The sequence below is a fragment of the Dermacentor albipictus genome, unplaced genomic scaffold, assembly GCF_038994185.2.
Source record: "Dermacentor albipictus isolate Rhodes 1998 colony unplaced genomic scaffold, USDA_Dalb.pri_finalv2 scaffold_14, whole genome shotgun sequence".
Lineage (NCBI taxonomy): Eukaryota > Metazoa > Arthropoda > Arachnida > Ixodida > Ixodidae > Dermacentor > Dermacentor albipictus.
The window spans coordinates 9,409,876-9,430,796 of NW_027225568.1; the positions used below are offsets into that span (position 1 = coordinate 9,409,876).

The following is a 20,921-nucleotide window of genomic DNA, read 5'->3' on the forward strand; positions in this document are numbered from 1 at the left end:
GCTTTCTTTATTCTACTGCCGCAAAAGTGATGCGACAACTGTGAAGACCGTTTTGGGATTGCCGAGACCGACTACGTAGATCATATCATGTGGCCTACAAATGCGGAGGTATACACTATGTGTATACTAATGTCTACAAATAGGCTCTACAGCAATCTCAGCAATATACAACTTCAGTGGCTTATATCAAACGCAGCTACGTATTATCCACCGGTACCTGCGCTTGGTTACAGCGTACACGGGTTGGGCCCAGATTAACGATGTTTGTCTATTGTTAATCTATAGACATGCAATACCACGACAACTCAGAGGCAGACCAGGTGGTGAATTCACCACCTGGTCTGCCGGCTTTCGCGACTTATTCACCACCTTTGCCACATCATCACCATCTGACCTTCACCAGCTGGTCTCGCGAAGTGTACGTCCGGGAAGCAGCCAGCTTTAGGGCCTTCGGGTGCCTGGAAGACCTTTGTGACTAGGACGTTGCCTGTTCCGCCGCGATCCTCGTTCGGTGCAGCTGCACCGAATGACGACTAGCAGTCTGCACGGTTTGCCCGCCGCGCCGGGGTTGCACGCGGTGCCGGTCGCGCATGAACCAGTGCCATATCATCGCCTTCGCAGAGGGCGGGGAGTATGGGAACTCGGCATTACATATTATCGATTTTGTTATATAGACATTCAATACACCAGGAGAGAAAAAGAAATAGGAACCTTAGCCGACTATTATTATTAACTGTCTAATATAGAGAGTCTATAGACAGAGTATGGACAAAAATAAATAGAGACTGTATCGGCTTTCGTCTATAGGTAGTCCATATAGAGGGGAAGCAGACAAAAAAGAAACAAACACTTTACGGAATTTTTTCTATAGACCGTCTATAGACTGCGCGTAGACAAAAAGAAATAAAAAGCTTATTGACTTTCGTCTATAGAAAGTCTATAGACAGAGTATATGGACAAAAATAGACAGAGACATGTACCCACTTTCGTCTATAGGTAGTCCATAGAGGGGAAGTAGACAGAAAAGAAACAAACACCTTATCGACTTTTTTCTATAGACCGTATATAATCTACGAGTAGACGAAAACAAATAGTAACCTTATCGACTTTCGTCTTTAGAAAGTCTGTAGACAAAGTATGGACAAAAATAGATAGAGACCGTATCCACTTTCGTCTATAGGTAGACCACAGAGGGGAAGGATACAAAAAAAACACCTTATCGACTTTTTTCTATAGACTGTCTATAGACTGCGAGTAGACAAAAAGAAATGGATACCTTATCGACTTTCGTCTATAGAAAGTCTATAGACAAAGTATACCCGCCGTGGTTGCTCAGTGGCTATGGTGTTAGGCTGCTGAGCACGAGGTCGCGGGATCGAATCCCGGCCACGGCGGCCGCATTTCGATGGGGGCGAAATGCGAAAACACCGGTGTACTTAGATTTAGGTGCACATTAAAGAACCCCAGGTGGTCGAAATTTCCGGAATCCTCCACTACGGCGTGCCTCATAATCAGAAAGTGGTTGTGGCACGTAAAACCCCATAATTTAATTTAATTTTATAGACAAAGTATGGACAAAAATAGATAGAGACCGTAATCCACTTTCGTCCATAGGTAGTCCATAGTGGGGAAGGATACAATAAAGAAACAAACTCCTTATCGACTTTTTTCTATAAACTGTCCATAGACTGCGAGTAGACAAAAGAAATAGAAACCTTATCGACTTTCGTCTATAGAAAGTCTATAGACAAAGTATGGACAAAAATAGATAGAAGCTGTATCGACTTTCGTCTATAGGTAGTCCATAGAGGGGAAGTAGGCAAAAAAGAGCAACACCTTATCGACTTTTTTCTATAGACCGTCTATAGACTGCGTATAGACAAAAAGAAATAGAAACTTTATCGACTTTGGTCTATAGACAGTCTACAGACTTTGTATCAACAAAAGTCCAAATCTATAGAAAGGAAAGGTCGTCTATAAGAAGTCTATAGACTTTCTATAGACAGTCTAAAGTCATTTTTGTAAGGGATCACTCTTGGAAATCGCTCTTCGCGTTTTCGACGGGCGTGAGTACCGACAGAAGGTGTATTTGGTTATGGTGGGGGTGGGGGGGGGAGGGGTGGACATAAAGATCGTCACATACTTGTCCAGTAAGATTCAATACACGCGAAACTAACTGCGTCACCAAGGTCGAGCTGCGTTTCGCTAACTGCGTCAGCGCCAGGTGTGGCGAGCGCACCCAAAAGGTACCGAAATAAGTTCCATTAATGTTGGGAGTAAGGGAAAGCGTCAGAAACACGTCCCAGAAAGATTGAGTACACGCCCAACTGGCCACAACGGCCGAGCTGGTTTTCGCTAACTGCGTCACAAGGTTCAGTGCCACGCCGTATAAGTCTAAATTGCTTGAAATGTAGCACAGACGACTTTCAAACAAAATTTCTCATCTCTTCGTAGTCCAATAGTGCAGTGGTGCCGTGTCGAAGTGGAGAAAGAACGCAGAATACGGCGGGAGCCAAAGAAACCAGGCTACATCGAAAAAAAAAGACAGACAGGTCACCGAACAGGTGACAGAGCGAGAGAGAGAGAGATGCAAACCAGAGAAAGGCAGGGAGGTTAACCAGAGTTAAAGTCTCCGGTTTGCTACCTTGCACTAGGGGAATGGAAAGGGGAAGTAAAGACGGAAAGAAGAGCACTGACAAAAATAAAAGCGGGAAAAAAAGAAAATAAAAAGGGACGGGATGGGATGAGATCATTATAGTCTTTTTAATAGGCCACTGCCACGTAAAAAGGTCAACAAAGCCTTGACCGACTTTCTATGCGACGTCAGTTCATGTCGGCATTGCAAGGCTGTCTGTTCTGAAAGTGGCTTGTCGTCAAGCCCTGCCAACGCGGCCTCTAGTGTCAGCCGGTGTGCGCTGTATCGAGGGCAGTGGCAAAGCACGCGTTCTATAGTCTCCTTGCCGCCGCAGTGACTGCAAGCCGCGCTCTCGTCCATACCGACTCGGAAAGCGAAAGATCTTGTGAAACAGACACCAAGCCACAGTTGGCAAAGTAGTGCTGTCTCGAGTCGAGAGTTTCCAGATGGAGGTCGAAGTCGAAGGGATGGGTCCAGTCGGTGTAGACGTGTGCTTCAATTATGGTGTCTTCCATAAAGATCTCATTGTTTCATTTGTAAGCACATCAATTTTCATTGCTGCGTTTGTTCTTGAGAATGGGATGTAGTCTTGCAAGCCCTCCTCATGTGCAGATCATGCTGCTGCATCGGCATAATCATTGCCCATTATGCCACAGTGGCTTGGAAACCACAGTAACGTGATGTAGTGTCCTTACTCGACGAGGTGGTGAAGCAGCAGTGTGATTGCTGGAAGCAGTTGTAAGTGGTGCCCGCGGTGTAATGCAGAAACGAAACAATGAAGAGCAGCCTTGGAGTCACTGAACACGCTCCATTTCTTGGGTAGTTCATCAGAAATTACACGAAGTGCTCAACGAATAGCACCGAGCTCCACTGCAGTCCATGTAGTCTGGTGAGATAGTCGAATCTTTATGGTGGAGGTTTTTGCAGGAAAGATCACCGATCCTGCAGACCCATTCACCGCGGCTGAAGCGTCAGTATATATATGATGATGCTCGTTCTATGTCTCGTACAGCAAGAGCAGTGAAAGCTGCTTGGGTGCTGGAGACGAGAGTAGGGCTTTTGTTCGTATTCCTGGTACCATTAGACGAACTTTTTTTTAGTCAAACACCATGGGAGAAACGGAACTTTCGCTGGAGCTGTGCAAAATGATGGTAGGTATGCACGATAGGGCAGGACCATCTGACAAAAGGAGGCACGTGGTTGATCCTGTGGCAGCGAGGCTAGATGATGGGCAGAGGCTCGAGCAAGGTGTCTCACGTGTCCTCTGAGCGCTTCCATGACTATATGGGTCTTGGTTGGGAAATCATGGGCAATCGCAATTGTTTCAGCTGTTGGTGAGCACCGCAGCAATCCAAGACACACTCTAAGTTCCTGGGCCTGGACACTTTCGAGTGTACGGATATTACTTCTGCAGGTGTTGGTCAGAACAGGCTAACTGTATCACAAATACCCAAGAAAGAGCGTCCGGTATAGTTTATAGTTGCACTATTGCATGTACTGACGTACCTTAGGCTTTTCCTCCAAGAAACATGAACACATTAGAAACATCCGTCAGGCGCTTCTTTATTCATTATCATGATCAATGATTACGCCTAAGAATTCGTGCGTCCTGACATAAGGTATGCTTTGACCGTCGAACCGAGCGCTCACATGTGCAGCCGGCCTCGCTCGCTTCAGTGACGTGTCTGTCGCATGGCGCATGCAATTGGCGCGTCATTGGCTTGTCGCTAGGTAACGCATTAAAAATAAGTCACAAAGTCTATGACTTGTATTACGCGCAAAATAGTTTTATTTTTAGTGGGAAAAATAAAAGAAACATTGTAAGTTCATTTCACATTCTTTTTTTTTTCGATGCTCAAGTTAGCTAACGGATGGGGCGAACACTAGGCGTGACGTGTTTCCTATTGCCAGTTTTCGCCGAGTGTCCCCTCATGTTGACTTTCTTTCTCTATGCTAGCGTCTCGACTTGTCACAGATGGCTCGCCAACTATATGCCTAGGAGAACTGCCGGTTGCATGAATTAATGTTACTTTCACTGAGGAACCTTTGTTTTCCGTCGTGGTCAGCTCTAATAGACATGTTGTTGGCATTTTACAATACGAGAAAGAGGTCTTGCGCTTGGAGCACACTTACACAATTTGCTGCATATACTATGCCAAACTTGGTGCGAACGCAGCGCATACTCGAGAACGCAGGACAATCACTGCCTATAGTGAGTCATGTGTCTGTGTTTTTCCGCATGTGTCGCACTAATCTCACCAAGTATGAATAATTTGGCCCAGACGGAGTCTTATTTCGCCATAATTATTCACAAGACCGCGGTAAGCTGTTGAAAAAAATTAAGCCTTCGCCTTTGCTGGGCTTTCAAAGATCGCGATTTTATTTCGTGCTTGTTGAACTGAGTGGGTTTTTTGTCCAGAAAAAAAAATCATTTCGAGGTCGGAGATATTTGCAAACCGCTACCAGAGTCATACAATCCTTATGTCGCTAAGCAAACTTCCGCTGAAGTTTGCTTAGCGACATAAGCCGCGGCTACGGGAGCGACAGCTGGTCGACGTCATTCTCGACTGACGCCGAAGGGAACAGATGTGTTCCCCGAAACTCCCTTCTCAGCGTAGCAGGAAGAGCGCGCAAAGGGATAACTTTTTTATTTGATTTTTTAGAAGTGTTAGGTTAAACGAGCAATCTATATTTTTTTCATGCTTTTAATTTCCTGGTCTTTTTTTTGTAAATTAGAGGTAGGTAACCAATAATTGTACAAGTAGGCTTATTTTTATAGGACGCCTTGCTAGTAAAGATAATGGTTGGTACAGGAGCCCAAGCATGCGTTTCTTGGAGTGCAAGCGTCCCTACGCGCAGGAAGAAACGTGGTTTGATTAGGCAGTCGAGGTAGCTGTGACGGCTTTTATCTGTAGGATTTTGTCTGTGCTATGGTTGTGACTTGATCTTCTAGCGGAGAAGGAGAAGCTAGTGAAGCGGGTAGGAAATCTAGGAAAGAGCAAGCACAAGCAGAAGAAGGGGGTGAAAGATAAGCTGGTCAACGTAGAAATCAAACTCAAGAGCCGCCACTCCGCAAAGCAGTGGTTAACGCTTCGGATTCTAGCACCGTGATCGGGACTGGCGTGTACCAAAAGAACAAACCTCCAGGAACTGGCCAATTGGAACAACCAGATCTCATCGCTTTGCAAGAAACTTGTCACACCAAGCTGCGCATACAGGGATACGATGCACACACCGGATCTCAGAGAACAGCCATCCTGACGAAGAAAAATCTCACCACGCAAGATTGCACAATCCAAGGAACAACCGTGGAACACACCCTAGTGGAAGTGCTACCTGAAAAGAAGACACACCAAAGGCTACACGTCCTATGCTTACATAGTTCACCCAGGGATATGTTATCCGACTTTGTAAGCTTCATCACGCAAGCCAGAAGACTATCTAAAGGCCATAAACTCGTAATAATGGGGGAATTTAATGCCCCCCACACAGTATGGGGTTCCCAGCACAGGACCAGGAAAGGAGCGCGAGTTCATAGATTCGGCGCAACATAATCACTTCACTCTCTGTAATGATTCTAAACTAACGACTCGAATAGGCGACATTGTGTCCAGGGATACAAATCCCGACCTCACCTTTACAATAGGAATATCCAAAGCCGAATGGACCCGACTGGAAGAAAATCTCGGAAGCCATCACCACATCCTCCAGCTTGAAATCATAAACCATAAGAAGCCGCGCAAAACCGGAACGGCAAGGCTGACAGACTGGAAGGCCTTCTGAGAACATGATATAGAAGAAAACATCCAAAATATTCAAGAGTGGTTAACTGAAGTGGTCAAGACGGCGGAGAAGCACACTAAAATCATCATACTCACATTGGAGACGCCAGCCGTAGACTCTCACCTCCTACATCTTTGCGATGCCAGGAGAGGACTACTGAGGCGGTGGAAAAAGATGAAACTTACCCGCAAACTGAAGAAACGGATCACCCACATAACAAAACAAGCAGAAGAATACGGAGATCAACTGAGCAGTCAGAACTGGCATAAGCTGTGCGACCAAATTCAAGGCACACTTAGTACGAAGAAGACCTTGCATATACTGGGAGCCCTTCTAGCTACTACCAAAACCAAGACCTAACAAAGACCTGACCTCAAGAAAATCATTCACTCCCATGCAGGAACTGAGAAACAAATTTTGGAAGAAATCAAGCATAAACTTGTCGGAGACAATGCCCCCAAGGTCACCGATCCCCGATTGTACAAAGGCGAACCAAACTCACCCTCGACAGCCCTTTCAAGCTTCCTGAACTCCACGCAGCCCTTGCCAAATTGGCCCATTACACATCGCCAGGAAATAACAAGGTCACCAACAAGATCCTACGAAACTTCCCAGACAAGGCCCTAACGGAACTCCTCGAGTACATGAATAACTGCTGGGAAAAAGGCGAGCTACCGGCAGCATGGAAGCACACAGAAGTCATTCTGATCTCAAAAACGAACAAGCCACTACAAATCAGTAACCTACCGCCCATCTCCCTTACTTCCTGCGCTGGAAAGCTTCTCGAGCACATGGTTCACGATCCCATCACCAAATACCTAGAAGACTCAGGACTCATGCCTGACACAATAATTGGCTTCCGACAGCTCCTCTCATCACAAGATATTCTTCTACAGCTCAAGGAAGAACTCTTGGACTACCTAGAACTCCCAAAAAAGTTGCCTATTTTAGCAATAGATGTAAAAGGAGCCTTCGGTAATGTGAATCATGAAGCAATCCTCCAGAATGTCCTAGACACAAACTGCGGAATCCCGACCCCCCCACCCCCCCCCAATACGTGCAGGACGTTCTCAAAGATCGCCCGGCTACGGTGGGTATCGGCAACATCCGAAGCGACAAATTCGAAATGCCCAACAAAAGAACTCCATAAGGGTCAGTCATTTCACCTTTGTTATTCAATCTCGCTATGATTAAGCTCCCGCAACAACTCGATATCATCGAAGGTTTAAGCCATGCAATATACGCCGACGATATAACATTATGGAGAAAAGCGTCCACAACCGGCCAACAGCAAACTACCCTCCAAGAGGCAATCGATCAGATAGAGCAATACCTATCAAGATGCGGTCTCCAGTGCACCCCCGAAGAATCAGAGCTTCTTATACTCAAGGCTAGGACCCGGGGAAGGCCACCAGCCTACGTCGCCCCAGATCCCAGCGTCAGACTCAATGGAATCGATATCCCTCAAGTTGGCTCCCTCCGCGTTCTTGGCCTCACAATATCTAATGATGGTTCTGGCACAGCTAAACTTCCGAAGCTTCAGAAGACCCTAACACAACTAACCCATCTCATTCGGCGTAGAACCACCCAAAGAAGAGGGCTTAATGAGCAAGAAACCGTCCAATTAATCCAAGCACTCCTTATAAGCCGGATCACATGTGGCACCCCGTATCTACTCCTCAAGCAAGCTGAAATTGAAAAACTCAACGTCGTCATCAGAAAAGCAATCAAGAGCGCACTAGGACTTCCCAGTACGACCTTAACCCCGACACTCCTCAAACTTGGCCTCCATAACACCTGGGAAGAAATGAGTGAAGCGCACAGAGCTAGCCACCTAAAACGCCTTAAGCTGACTCAAACAGGCAGAGCAGTACTTCGCTAACACGCATACAGCGAAAACTAAATATCAGACTCAGACGCGAAAGCCCGATCGCCGCCACTTCTTCCTGACTCTATCTCAGACTCTCCAATACCTGGCAACATACATGCAACACACCACAAAGACAGAAGACAAGCAAGAGTTAGAGCGATCAGCAAGAAATTCTCAAGGAACTCCAACGCGATATATACAGATGCGGCAAAATAGCCAGGCAAAAGATCACACGCAATTACCATGACAAACAACCAAGAAAATGAACTAGTCGCTGCCACCATACCGGCCGGAAATCCAGAAACGCGGAGGAAGTGGCCATCGTCCTCGGCATCGCCACAATACACAACAGTCATCTTGAGCGACTCGCAAACAGCATGTAGAAAACTACAGAGGCCGAATTTCTACCGCAGCAGTAAAGATTCTAAAAGAGATAACAAGACGCTCAGAACTACCCGAAACCTACGTCGCATGGACCCCAGGCCACGAACATCTGGCAGGAAACAAAGCAGCACGTGCTGTCGCCCGAGAGCATACCAGCCGGGATTTCCTGCCGCACGGTCTCCGGAAAGCGACGAGGGTGGAGGACACTCCCATGAACTACGCCGTAATATTGAAACATTACCGATTTGACAGAAGACACTATCCTCTAACACATCCAAAATTAAGCAAGGAAGAATCCACCGCCCTCTGCAGACTGCAAACGAATACGTATGTCCATGGAATTATCACGCACCGGATTCACCCCAACAAGTTCTTATACTTATGCCGATATTGTGATGTACCAGGCACCCTCCAACACATGGTGTTGGTGTGCCCACACCGCGAGAAAAACAGTCTAGATGATGCCTCAGCACCACTACAAGCCACTGAAAAAACGTGGGAGGCAATGTTAAAGGCACAGAGCCTGGAAGATAAGCGATGTCTGGTGGACCAGGCCCGGGCTGCGGCATTAGCCAACGGCTTTCTGAACTAAGACAACTGCCCACCTAGGGCGAAGAAAGAACACTTTCCCGCTGTTTCTCACAACAAACGTTCATTCGTCTTCCTCCTCCTCCTCGCAGATGTAAACATAGTTTAATAAATGCTTAGAAACTGCGTCATGAGAGTGGCGGTATTGACACAGCACTACTGAACGCAAAAAAAAAAATATGTTTTCAAAGGACTGTGACATCAAAGCATTGCCGTTAAGCACTACCATAGTCTCGTTCCCGAGCGCCCGTACACAAACAACGAGAAAGACTAACAGCCCGCTGTACTAGCCCCAAATGACATCAGAGTCACGAGGAAAACACGAAGGTAATGCTTTAGTGCCACGACAGAAATGGCGCGCAATGTAGCCGGCATATAGGGACAAATTATTCCTACATAAACGTCCCTTACCAACTTGCCGTTCCCTCTCCTAAATAGATCGTGTTTAACTAAACAGATCTGACATTTGTATCAAATTCACATATAACCAACTTGCTTCGATGTCTGAGGACAAACAACACAATATAAATGTGCACGCGTTTTCTTATTGTATCAGGTTTGTTTCGCGTCGTTCAACTTCTAATGATCCTTGTGCCGCACACGTACAAGCTCTGGTATTATTCTGCTCAACTCGTCGACTTGACCCTTGGTGACCCTTAATACCACGGTACTACGGCAACGTTCTATATCTAAAAAAAGAAAGACGTAACCGAATTCTGATTCGCAGCTGCGAATGAGCGTGCTTGTATGGTTTCTCCTCGTCGGCCTCCCTTTACGTCCTTCACCCCCTGTATACGCTTATATTAAAGCGAATGTTTCTCTGCGAACACTTCCAGGACTTTCCCGACAGTGGCGCTTCGGTGCTGCGGCTCTCTTACCGAACAGTCCATGCTTAAAGAAAAAAAAAGAATACCGAATTACGTCTCCGGTGGTGAGCTTGAGCTCCGTCCCACCGCACAGCAGCCCGGTGCTGTAACCATTAGGGCTTACAATCGCAAGTAAACTTCCGTCACTCTGACACCAACTAGCTGTTCGAGATTATTGTCGCAGCGTGTGTCACACACAGCGTATAGCACGGGTGCGCGACAGCGCATGCGCCCGCACCAGCCTCCTTTGCGCCAAAGACTCAGGAGTGAAATGGGCCAGTGTATAGCATTTGATTAACCGCGTCACATCGATTCCAAGATACGCGTTGCATCTGCGTAATCTTTTCTTTTTTAAACGAGAGCCCCCCCTTTCATTGCTGTTATGTTACTGTGCGTTGGTTTGCGCTGTGAGCCACCTCCTCCGTGCCCACATCTTCCGATGTATGGCTGTTATTGCGCGCCGTGCGTGAACACGGCGTGTTTGCTGTTGCTCAACCGCTGGGGGACCTCGGCCTCTTGCCTGTGGAATCCGTACGAGAATTATTCAGCGGGATCACCGAAGACAGCTAGAAAAGTCAGAAGGCTTGCGTTTCCGGCAGTTTCATTGCGAACACGGCATGTCTCTAGATTTGCGTATAACTATGTTAGAATGCCTCAAGACTGCCCTGAAGATACGCTGCGTATGAACTTCTACCGCGTTAGATATCTCCATTGTGAAATCAATCGTCTACTTACCTGGCCTACTGGATTAGCAACTATGGCGTCGCGCTGCTAAGCAACAGGTCGCGGGATCAAATCCCGACCGCAGGCGGCCATGCGATTCGATGGGGACGAAACGCGAAAACGCCCGTGTGCCGTGCATTGGGTGCACGTTAAATAACTCCATGTGGTCATAAAGTAGTGTGCAGTCCCCCACTACGGTATGTCTCATAATTAGATCATGGTATCGCCACGTAAAACTTCCAGAGCATAATTTTTTAATCGTTTGCTTTAACTTTTCGCAGGGGAAGCTTCGATTTTCCTCTGCACGTCAGCCGTATATCGTCAGAAAACGAAGGGACGTACTTCTGCACCGCATCGAACGACATCGGCGCGGCGAGCTCACTTGTGCTGCTCGAGATAAAGGGTAAGTGGTTCAATAACCGCCAACGTCAATGCGCACGTTTATGCTTGGCTTATTACTACCATTAGCTGTCGATTTCAACTATTATCCTTTCTTATTAACAATATTTCACAAACATTTTGCCGTCTTTCATAAAAATTTACGCCTACCTACACATAAGCCCTAAAAATAAATGGACAGTCATAAAGCAGCACCCTTCGGGTCCCCCCTATTCTTCTCGCTCATTGCGTAGCGAGGTTCGAGACTTTGGCAAACTCGATGCCCCGAGGCACCTTACGCGGATTTATTGGCCAGTTGCCTGCTCCTAAGACCACGTGGATCGTGACGTGGGCGAGTAAAACTATGCTCTACGTCCGCCGCGATGGTCCTGGGTGGCGCTGGCTGTCCTTCCCATGGGAATAATCTCGTACACAAATGCCCAAGAAAGCAGTTCGAGAGATGCAGTCCGCCATGGTAGCTTAATTGGTAAAGCGCCCTCACACGGGTGTGGGTTCGGTGCCCACATGTGTCAGATCATTTGCTTTTTTCGCCAACTTTTGTTTCCCTTTAGCTGATTATTCGTCGTTTCAGTTAAACGTATTAATAGACCGATCGCTTTGCTTTTTTGTGGCTTCATATTCTGTCACTTAGTATGTCTGCGACAAACCAATATGGTCGAGCCCTTGGGGTCCCCTTGTGCTTTCGTTCATAGCAGAAAGAGTTCACCTAGACGACAGCGCATAACCATCGAAACTTCTGGTCATTCGATGACTGTGCACCTATTTTGTACGGATTTGTTTGACTGACCGAAATCAATCCCGGAGAATGACGTCATAAAGAAATTTGTGCGATATTTTTCGCACTGTACAAAAGCAGTAACGTAGCAGAGAGGGAGCAACGAAGCTATACTTCCGTAATTTGTGTGGCACTCTCTCCGCTTTTGCGACGCCGCGAACTAGCCTGTAGATGTCGCTCACCACACTCAAAAATTATTCCGTGTCTGTGAACTGCCTATGCTGTTCGGAAACGAGATTAAAGGGAAGCTGAAAGGTTTTCCAAAAAAAAATGAGTGAACATCTGTACATAATGGTTTTCAACCCTCCGAATTCGAATATCGTATCGAAATCGAGCGAAAGAAAGCGCAAATATATTTTATTTCGACGAAACGTGCAGCAGCGGACACGCCCAGCTCGCGCGTCTCGTTTCCGCCTGTGATTGGTCGGTGCGCCTCGTGACGTCAACTCTGCCGCTGCCGACCGCTGCCGCTACACATGAAGTGCGGTGCCAGGTAGTTTGGTGCTGTTTTTCTGAGACGGTAATGGAAAATTTAGAGAGACTGCGTTTTTCTGAGGAGTTCGGCGATACTCCCTACATGTACGAGCCGATTGCGAAGAGCCGGCCTGTCGAAGAAGCAAACGATGCTGGTGCGAGCAGTGCTTTCGACGCGAACGAGAGCAAAGTCCTGGGATCTCCTCGTGTTGGAAATGCTCTTTAGTGAGTATGTTTTTTGCAAAGCGATCTAGTGATCTCGCCGATCTTTCGCCGATCTAGTGAGCTAGTTTCTGGTCAAACAACTGTAGTGTTGTGTTCCTGCTTGCTTCCTCGTGGAACGTAAGCGGGGATGCGATCATCGGCATTTGTGCGCTGTCCATAGCTGTCGCCGATCAACAAAGACGGTTTAAACACGTGAAAAGCTTCCCGGTTCATGCAGTACGTGTAGTCACCTTCATCTGTTGACTACCACTCACGTTGACTACCACTAACGTTGATTACCACTCACGTTGACTACCACGCACGTTGATACACGCAGACGCACCAACAAAGGAATGCAGCGTCGATCGAAGCAGATTACGATGGCACGCACGCAGAAACAAGCGCGGTCAGGCACGGTCGCGGACGCTGCGAAGGAACGAAGCAGAGTTGACGTCACAACACCGCGGTTTCCGGTCTCCGCTCCGCTCGCTCACTCAAAGGGGGGCGGAGCTACAGCGCAATTTCCACCGACGATTACATCGCTCCTAATTGAAAAAGAAAAAAACCCAAATTTTACCTACATGGTTTAGAAGGTTCCCGCATCCGTATATGAGCGTCTTATTGAATTCGACAGACTCTTCAGCTTCCCTTTAAGCAGGCGTGGGGGGGGGGGAGGGGGCTTGGAATGCAATATGTAGTAATAGTCGAGGTGCAGATGAACAGCCATCTGCGCATCTCCTCCTTAATTGCCACTGCGCACTGCGTTGGCTTCGCGCTTCAAGCGGCAACGGAAGCTCGCACGTCGCGGTGACCAACGCGAACACCGATGTCTCGCCATTTTCATGTGGCCGCCGAGCCAGGAATTTAGGAGAGTGAATTCCTCCGAGTAACGCCTGGTACCGCTGGTGTTGCGGCGCGCGGACGCGTAATCTGCGGCTATTTCCATATTTCGCGCGTTTTTTTTTATAACACTGAAAAAATAATTACACGAAGCATAACGCACTGAAAACAACTCAGTAGGGTGTTTTAAAACACAATTATTAGTTTTCTATCGGAGCTCGCACCTTCGATTCAGTAAATAAAATTTTTGTTAATTAATCTCATATAATTATCGATGGTTCAATTATGAAGCAAAACTCCTCTGGTGGCGTGCGTAATTGCTGACAAAATTATATCCAGCTTTAGTGGACACTTACCAGCTAGCGCCCCAAGCGGCCCCGGCACGACGCTGGCACGTTTTCAATGGAACGAGCAGGTTTTTCGTGAATAACAAAAGCTGCAGGTCGATTATCCAAAAAGGCAGGTGACAGACGTGTTCTGGAAGACAATCCACACGAGCCGAATGCAGTGATCATTCTGTGGCACGTAAGAATTTTGTTCCCACAGTGGTTAAAGATTTAGCAATGGAAGCCTATGGAAACGACGAAAATTTGTACTTGATTTTCGAGGCAAGAACGGTGCCTGTGATTAAACTACGGCGTCTATCGTAGTACCCCGTGCAGCGTATGTAGTCCGGAGACGCAGCTTTCGATTGATGCGTATCTCGACTCGCCACGCATGGCGTAATACTGTTCTAAAAAAGCGTTTTTTTTAACACTGTCGTCTAAATTCGCGTGGTATCTATAAAACGATGAGCGTACCCCTGGACGAAACCTTGGAAGCCGTGGCCGAGTGGTAGAATCGCGCGCACTTTGAGTCCCGCGTCGCGGTGGCCGCGGTTCGATTCCTGCTTCGCACTTTCTTTTTAAAGCTGCATAGGACCCAGTTTTGTGGTCTCTCACTAGATCTCACAAACACGAAACCCAGCATATGCTTTCGGTTCTGGTTTTCCAGCGGCGCAGTTCCTTTTTAAAAGCCGCATAGGACTTAGTTTTATAGTCTCCCACGAGATGGCAGAAGCACAAAACTCATGATTTGCTTTCGGTTCTGCTTTTCCAGTGGTTCTCTCGAAATATTATGTTTTCTATTTTTCCTTCCGAAACCTCAGCAGTATCGTGTTCATTTGTTAAGTCATCGCATTTATGAATATTTTATTCATTGGACATCATAACTAGAAGCTTGCGCATAGCGTTTTGTTATGCAAAAAAAAAAAACAACTTTCGTGCTTTGTAGCGTGGAACCTGGGAGAACAAAATGGCTATTCTTATTGCCTTCTTCTGGAAGGTCCGTTTTCTTCGACTTTCGCCTGTCCTTACTGGCACATACTCCGAGCTAATCAGGTCCACCTGGGCCACAATGCCACCCGGTGGCCAATGCCATTCCTATGCAACATTCGTGCGGAACAAAGGGTCTGCTAAGCTGAGTCGCTGCCCAAACGTTAATTATTTCTAAAGATTCACCCAAATAAGGAATGTACCAACTAGGAGAAGATGTGCAGCATGTGGATTAATAGCTACTGTTAATGTGTTCCCTACAGCCAAGTGGTATGAATCCGTAGGTGTGGTGGTAAAAAAACCATTTGAATAAATGTCCCGTGCTGTGTCTGCCCCGGTCGCTCTACAGAGAAGCTAGCTTGGCTAGCCGTCAGCATTTGGGATCAACATATGGCGTCGCTCGTTCGGTGCAGTTGCTTTTTTGCGCAGCATTCCTTGCCGAGTGCCCCAGCAATTTGGTAGCAAAATCGTGCAAAATCGTGTCTGTAACGCCAAAAAACTTGACGCATTTCCCTCAAAAATACATAGGTCTTTATAAAAAGGGTTGGGGTGGCCAACTTGAAATTGAAGTTGAAGTTGAGGATTATTTCCTTCAAAGATGAAAGAGGGAACTGCGACAAAAGGCGGTAAAGCCTGACGAAGTCACAGTTCCCCAAAACAGCCGATACAGCAGTGAGCAACACAGAAATAAATATTAACATAGTATGAGAGTGAAAAATACATTGCATCAAAACAACGTTGCATCAAATACGTTGCATCATAGTATGATAGTACAAACCACAATCTATGATAGTACAAACTACATTTCATGAAACGACAATATTACTGTGAAAATATTACTTTTAATACAAAGACAGTGGACCATAAATCGAAGGCAGTGTACAAACATGGCATGAAGTCGATAAAGAAAACACACACATAAACAACTTGATACGAAAACAAAAGATGCTTCGCTAAGTAAAAAACTGAAATTATATTGAGTCAGTGCTAATTAGTAACTTTTTTATGTCTTTTTTAAATTTATTCTTAGGGAGGTCAAACATGGCGCTTAAAGATGGGTTATTGAGGACAACTGTCATTTGGTAATCGAGCTTTTGTTTGCCGTAATTTGTTCTCGTTTTAGGGACCAAGTTTCTGTGTTGCCGAAGGGGATATTTAGAAGGAGGGTGGTTTGGAGCAATGGAATACAAACGATTACGATGGATGTACTGTAACAGGCGATATATGTAAACATGGTTTGCTTTAAGTAACTTATGCTTATGATAGAGTGGTAATGTTGGTAGGTTTTCGGGCCTACCATGGTAACCCTCAATAGCCCGCAATGCCTTCTTTTGCAAAAGCAATAACTTCTGTAAATTACTTATTGTTGTAGTGCCCCAGACCTGTGCACAATAGGACAATTTGGAAAAGAATAGTGCATAGTATATGGACACCTTTAGGGAAACCGGCAAGAGATCGCTGATCCGGTAAAGACAACCTACAGTTTTACTAAGGTCCGTAATAAGTTTTGAAATGTGTGTGTTCGATGATAAGTGCTCATTAAACCAGACACCAAGAAATTTCTGAGTTGTTACCTGTTGCAGTTTTGTGTTGGCGTATATTAGGTTAAGTGTGTAATGAACAGAGGCATTAATGGGTCTGAAAACTATGTACCTCGTTTTTGACAAGTTTAAACTAAACTTATTCGCCTGCATCCAAGCGTATAATTTTACCAAATAAGCGTTCACGATAGTTTCTAATTCCGGCAGAGTACGTGATGTGAAAAAAATATTTGTATCGTCAGCATACATAACCAAATCTGGAGAATCAGGTATATTACAGATGTCATTTATATACAATAAAAACAAAAGTGGACCTAATATAGACCCCTGCGGAACCCCTTGGGTAATGCGCAAACGGTCCGAAACAAAATTATTCCATTTAACGTATTGTATCCTGTTATTTAAGTAACTTTTCAGCAGGTTTAGAGCTATTCCGCGTATACCGTAACTGTTCAGCTTACTCAAAAGAATTTCATGCTGTACGCAGTCAAAAGCTTTCCGGAGGTCTAAGAACAGACCGAGAGTGTATGCTCTGGATTCAATGTTGTCAATGATCTTTTCTTTAACGGCGAGTAATGCTTGCTCAGAAGATTTATTTTTCAAAAAACCATACTGAGAAGGGTTAATAATGTTATGTACGCTAAAGAACTTTACTAATCTACTATTAATGGCTGCTTCAAATACCTTCGATAACACTGATAACACGGAGATGGGACGATGGTTTGTGATTTCATTTCGATTTCCTCCTTTATATATAGGACAAACACGAGCAATCTTCAATTCATCTGGGAACGTACCACTTGTGAACATCACATTTATAATATACGCTAGAACCTCGCATATTAATGCAGACACATACTTCAATGGTATCGCTTTGATGTCGTCATGGCCTGCTGAGACATTGTTTTTTATTTTCCCAATGTAAGTAGCTACTTCTTGTGGGATCACAGGCAGCAACGAAATAGAGTTAGGTAAAGGGATAATGAGGTTGCATGCGGGAGCATTAGACAGAGCTTGATCTAATGAAGGCTTGCCAGCTTCAATGAAGAAATGGTTTGGAAATTGGAAGTAGCATCAGCATAAATTTGGACGTGATACAGGGATGGGCCAAGTTGAATTTGGTAGTGATATGGGAGTGGCCCAACCTAAATTTGGGGTGAAATGGTAATGAGCCAAGCTGAATTTGAGGCTGATATGGGGTGGCCCAACCTAAATTTGAGGTGATATAGGGGTGGGTAAGCCTAAGTTTGGGGGAGTATGGGGGGTGGGACAGCCTGGATTTGGGGATGATACGGGGTGGGAGAACCTAAATTTCAGGGGCATATGGGGCTGGGCGAAGCTGAATCGGGGGTGATATGGGGATGGGCTAACCTAAATGTGGGAGTGATTTGCGGTGGGTCACCCTAAATTTGAGGTGATAGAGGGGTGGTTCAGGCTGTTTGGGGCTGATATGGGGGTGGGCCAACCTGGATTTGGGGATGATATAGGGGTGGGCGAACCTAAAGTTAGGGGTGACATGAGGACGGGCTAACCTAACCATGGGGGCCATTTGCGGCTGGGCCTAACCTTAATTGCATGGTGGGTGATTTGCGGTGGGCCATCCTAAATTTGAGGTGACCGAGTGGTGGGCCAGCGTTAGTTTGGGGCGAATACGGGGGTGGGCCAACCTCGATGTGCAGGTGGTATTGGAGTGGGCCAACCTAAATTTGGTGGTGTTGTGGAGGCGGGCCAATCTGTATTTGGGGGTGATATGGGGTTGGTCCCACCTGAATATGGGGGCGATATGGGGTTGGCCAACATAAATTTTGGGGTGCGTCGACTCGAAATTCGGAGGACAATTTATGGAAATTCGTTTGTTAACCAACTTGAAAATTAGGGGTTGCCCAATTGAAATTTGGGATTGGGCCAACTTGAAGTTTAAGGCTGGGCGAAAAGAAAATCGGGCGTGGCCGACTTTAAATTTGAGGGTGAGCCAATTTATATTTCAGGGTGTGCCACCTTGAAATTTGGGGGTGAGCCTACTTATTTTTTGGCGTGCGCCAATTGAAATGTGGGGACCTGTTTACGAATAGTTAGACAACACCAGTGGTGTTTCTGCATATTTTTCATCATCGCAAAGTACTATATTAACAGTTGTTACCCAATACCTCTCAAGGTGAGCTACCACTCGAGCCTTCCCAGCCTACTGAGCTAATAATATCACAGGAGTGCTCTCATCGTGACGACTGGGACGTTCAACGTGGAGATCCACAAGAGCGAATCGCAGACAGCGCTGACTATTTTCACACCAATGTCATCACTAACACTACTCGCTCGTGCTAGACGCAACACATGCTTACAGCGATCATAATTCAACTTTCAATCGCACGCTAGTCGATACGTTCTCAGTGCACAATTTCGTCAATCATCTGGATAGGAACCTTGCTGGATGTTTTCCTGTTATGTTGCGTCGTTTTTCACGAAAGTCTTCTCCAGCAAAGAGAATATGTTTTTGAGATTGACGAGCCAAGCTAGTATATAACTCATACGAAGCAAATGCATAAAGGGTTATAGTGATCTTTCAAAAAATATCTATAAGTAAATAAAATTTCAGATGGTATTGTTTCGACCGCGCATGACAACGATTTCTTCCCGCTTGTCACAGTGCTTTGACCGAAAACCTAATCATTTTGCTTAAACGTGTTGCCCCAATACTACATGTACTAAATGTACAAAAGTGCGGTGCGTGGTCACAGCTTCATAGCCAGTCTATTTTGTGTACTGTTGTTGATATTGTAGTAATGTGGAGTTTTCCTCTTCATAAGAGCACAAAATGGAAAAAGTATTACAGATAGTAGCTAAGCGCAAAGTACATTGGAAGATCTGAAACCAGCAATTATTTTTAATTTGCGGGTTGATCTCCGCTGGCAGACTGCTGTCCGATCACTTCAACGAATTTTGTTTGTGTGCAACTGCAGCAAAAACTACCATTTTATTGCTAGGACCTTTATGCCCTCCACACATACAAGAAGGACACCAGATAATTGACACTATCAGTTTATAAACGGATATTGTTTTGCTAATTTTAGCGTAGCGTAGTGTCTGCGAAGGGAATATTTTCTTATTATCAGTCCAGTATTAGCAGTGAGAAGCACTTCGGTATACCGTCCCCATGAGGGCATACTACCCATTGTAGCGCTTTACTCTTGGACAAGTGTTAAAAACTTGGTGTGCTTTGTCCTTTCCGCAGGTCGTCCATTTATTCTGTTATGGTGACCATCAACGTCGTGTCCGTCAGGCCTCCTCCTCATTTTAGCTTCACCATCGCGAGAGTGGACAGAGAAAGGAAGCTTTCTTCACAATCAGTGCCAGCGGTGTTCCACCATTCGTAACTGCTGCAATTTGCATTCAGTGGCTGGGCATGCTAACTGCATCCTTAGTTTCCCAATGGCTAGAGCGCGCAGAAAAAGTAGAGCTTTGGCCACTATCGCTACCACAAACCCATGTCAATGCAGATATAAGTAGGTGCAGGGGCTGGGCATGCTAACTTCTGCGCTGCCACCTTCCACTGCCACCTCAGATTTTCTATGCATACCTGCTTCTTGTTTTCATCGCAAACGCATGGAGGACAAACGCGGATAAGTAATTGGATTGGATTGACAAAACGTTTATTAAGCCTGCAGCAAAGCGCGAAGGCGCGCTTCGGACGTGGCCTACGTCGTCATCGTGGCGGGTGCTCTACGAGGATCTCCGCTCGCCGTTGCCGGCTCGCCAGGCTCCTGCCTAGCCAGCGCCTCGATGACCTGCTGGACGGCCTGGAGTTGTTTTTCTTGGTCCCCGCTCCGCATTGCTTGCTCAAGCTGCGGCGGAATACGTCCCGAGTTAGCTTCGCTTGGATATTTGGAGCTATCCCATAGCATGTGCTCGAATGTGGCCGTCTCCCTGCAGCACGCTCTGCACTTGTCATGGGGGTGCAATTCTGGGTACATCCTATGCAAAAGCGCCGGGCTTGGAAGCGTTCTCGTTTGTAGTTGCCTGAACAGCACGGCCTGCGACCTGCTCAGCCCTTTGCAAGGCGGCTGGAGAAGTCTGCGGGCCAGCCGAAAGCCTCGGTCAGTTTGTTGTAGCTGGTCATCCGGTCTTTGGTGCTGAACCACAGCGGGCAGCCATTGCCTCTGGCGTGGTCAGTTAGCCCTCGCGCTCGGGCGTGTGCCGTTTCGTTGCGATTGGCATGCTTCTCCGACGCTTGTCCTGCGTGCGCCGGGAACCACTTGATTCGAGTCCTCTTGGCGCGGTCTGCCTGTCGGAGCAGGACGCGTGCCGCTGTTGGGGCAATTCTTCCTTTGGCGTAGTTCCTCACCGCCTGTTCATCATGTTCCTCGGCAAGGGGTCAACCCGCACGTTCCGTCGTACGTAGTCGGGGACGGGGCATTTTGGCCCCTGCTGTTCGTGATAACCGATGCCTAGACTGCACAGGATCTTTCTGCCGGCCTTTGTTGATTACAGTCTTTCCAACTGAGCGGCTCTTTGCGCTTCGGTGAGGTCAT

The 20,921-nt window shown here is 46.4% G+C and overlaps 1 protein-coding gene across 6 annotated transcripts in view; it reads left to right on the top strand.

Annotated features, from left to right (window-relative positions):
- The window catches only part of LOC135913489 (hemicentin-1-like), a 708,068-nt gene that overhangs the window by 363,737 nt on the left and 323,410 nt on the right, over positions 1–20,921 (top strand). For 4 of the 6 annotated variants that reach the window (XM_065446058.2, XM_065446055.2, XM_065446056.2 and 1 more), the window contains exon 10: positions 11,131–11,252. In XM_065446058.2, the coding sequence (XP_065302130.1) occupies positions 11,131–11,252 (122 nt within the window). Of the gene's footprint in view, positions 1–10,669; positions 10,701–11,026; positions 11,047–11,130; positions 11,253–20,921 lie in introns of those variants that run through there. The other 2 variants (XM_070528767.1, XM_070528768.1) reach the window with 2 other exon arrangements.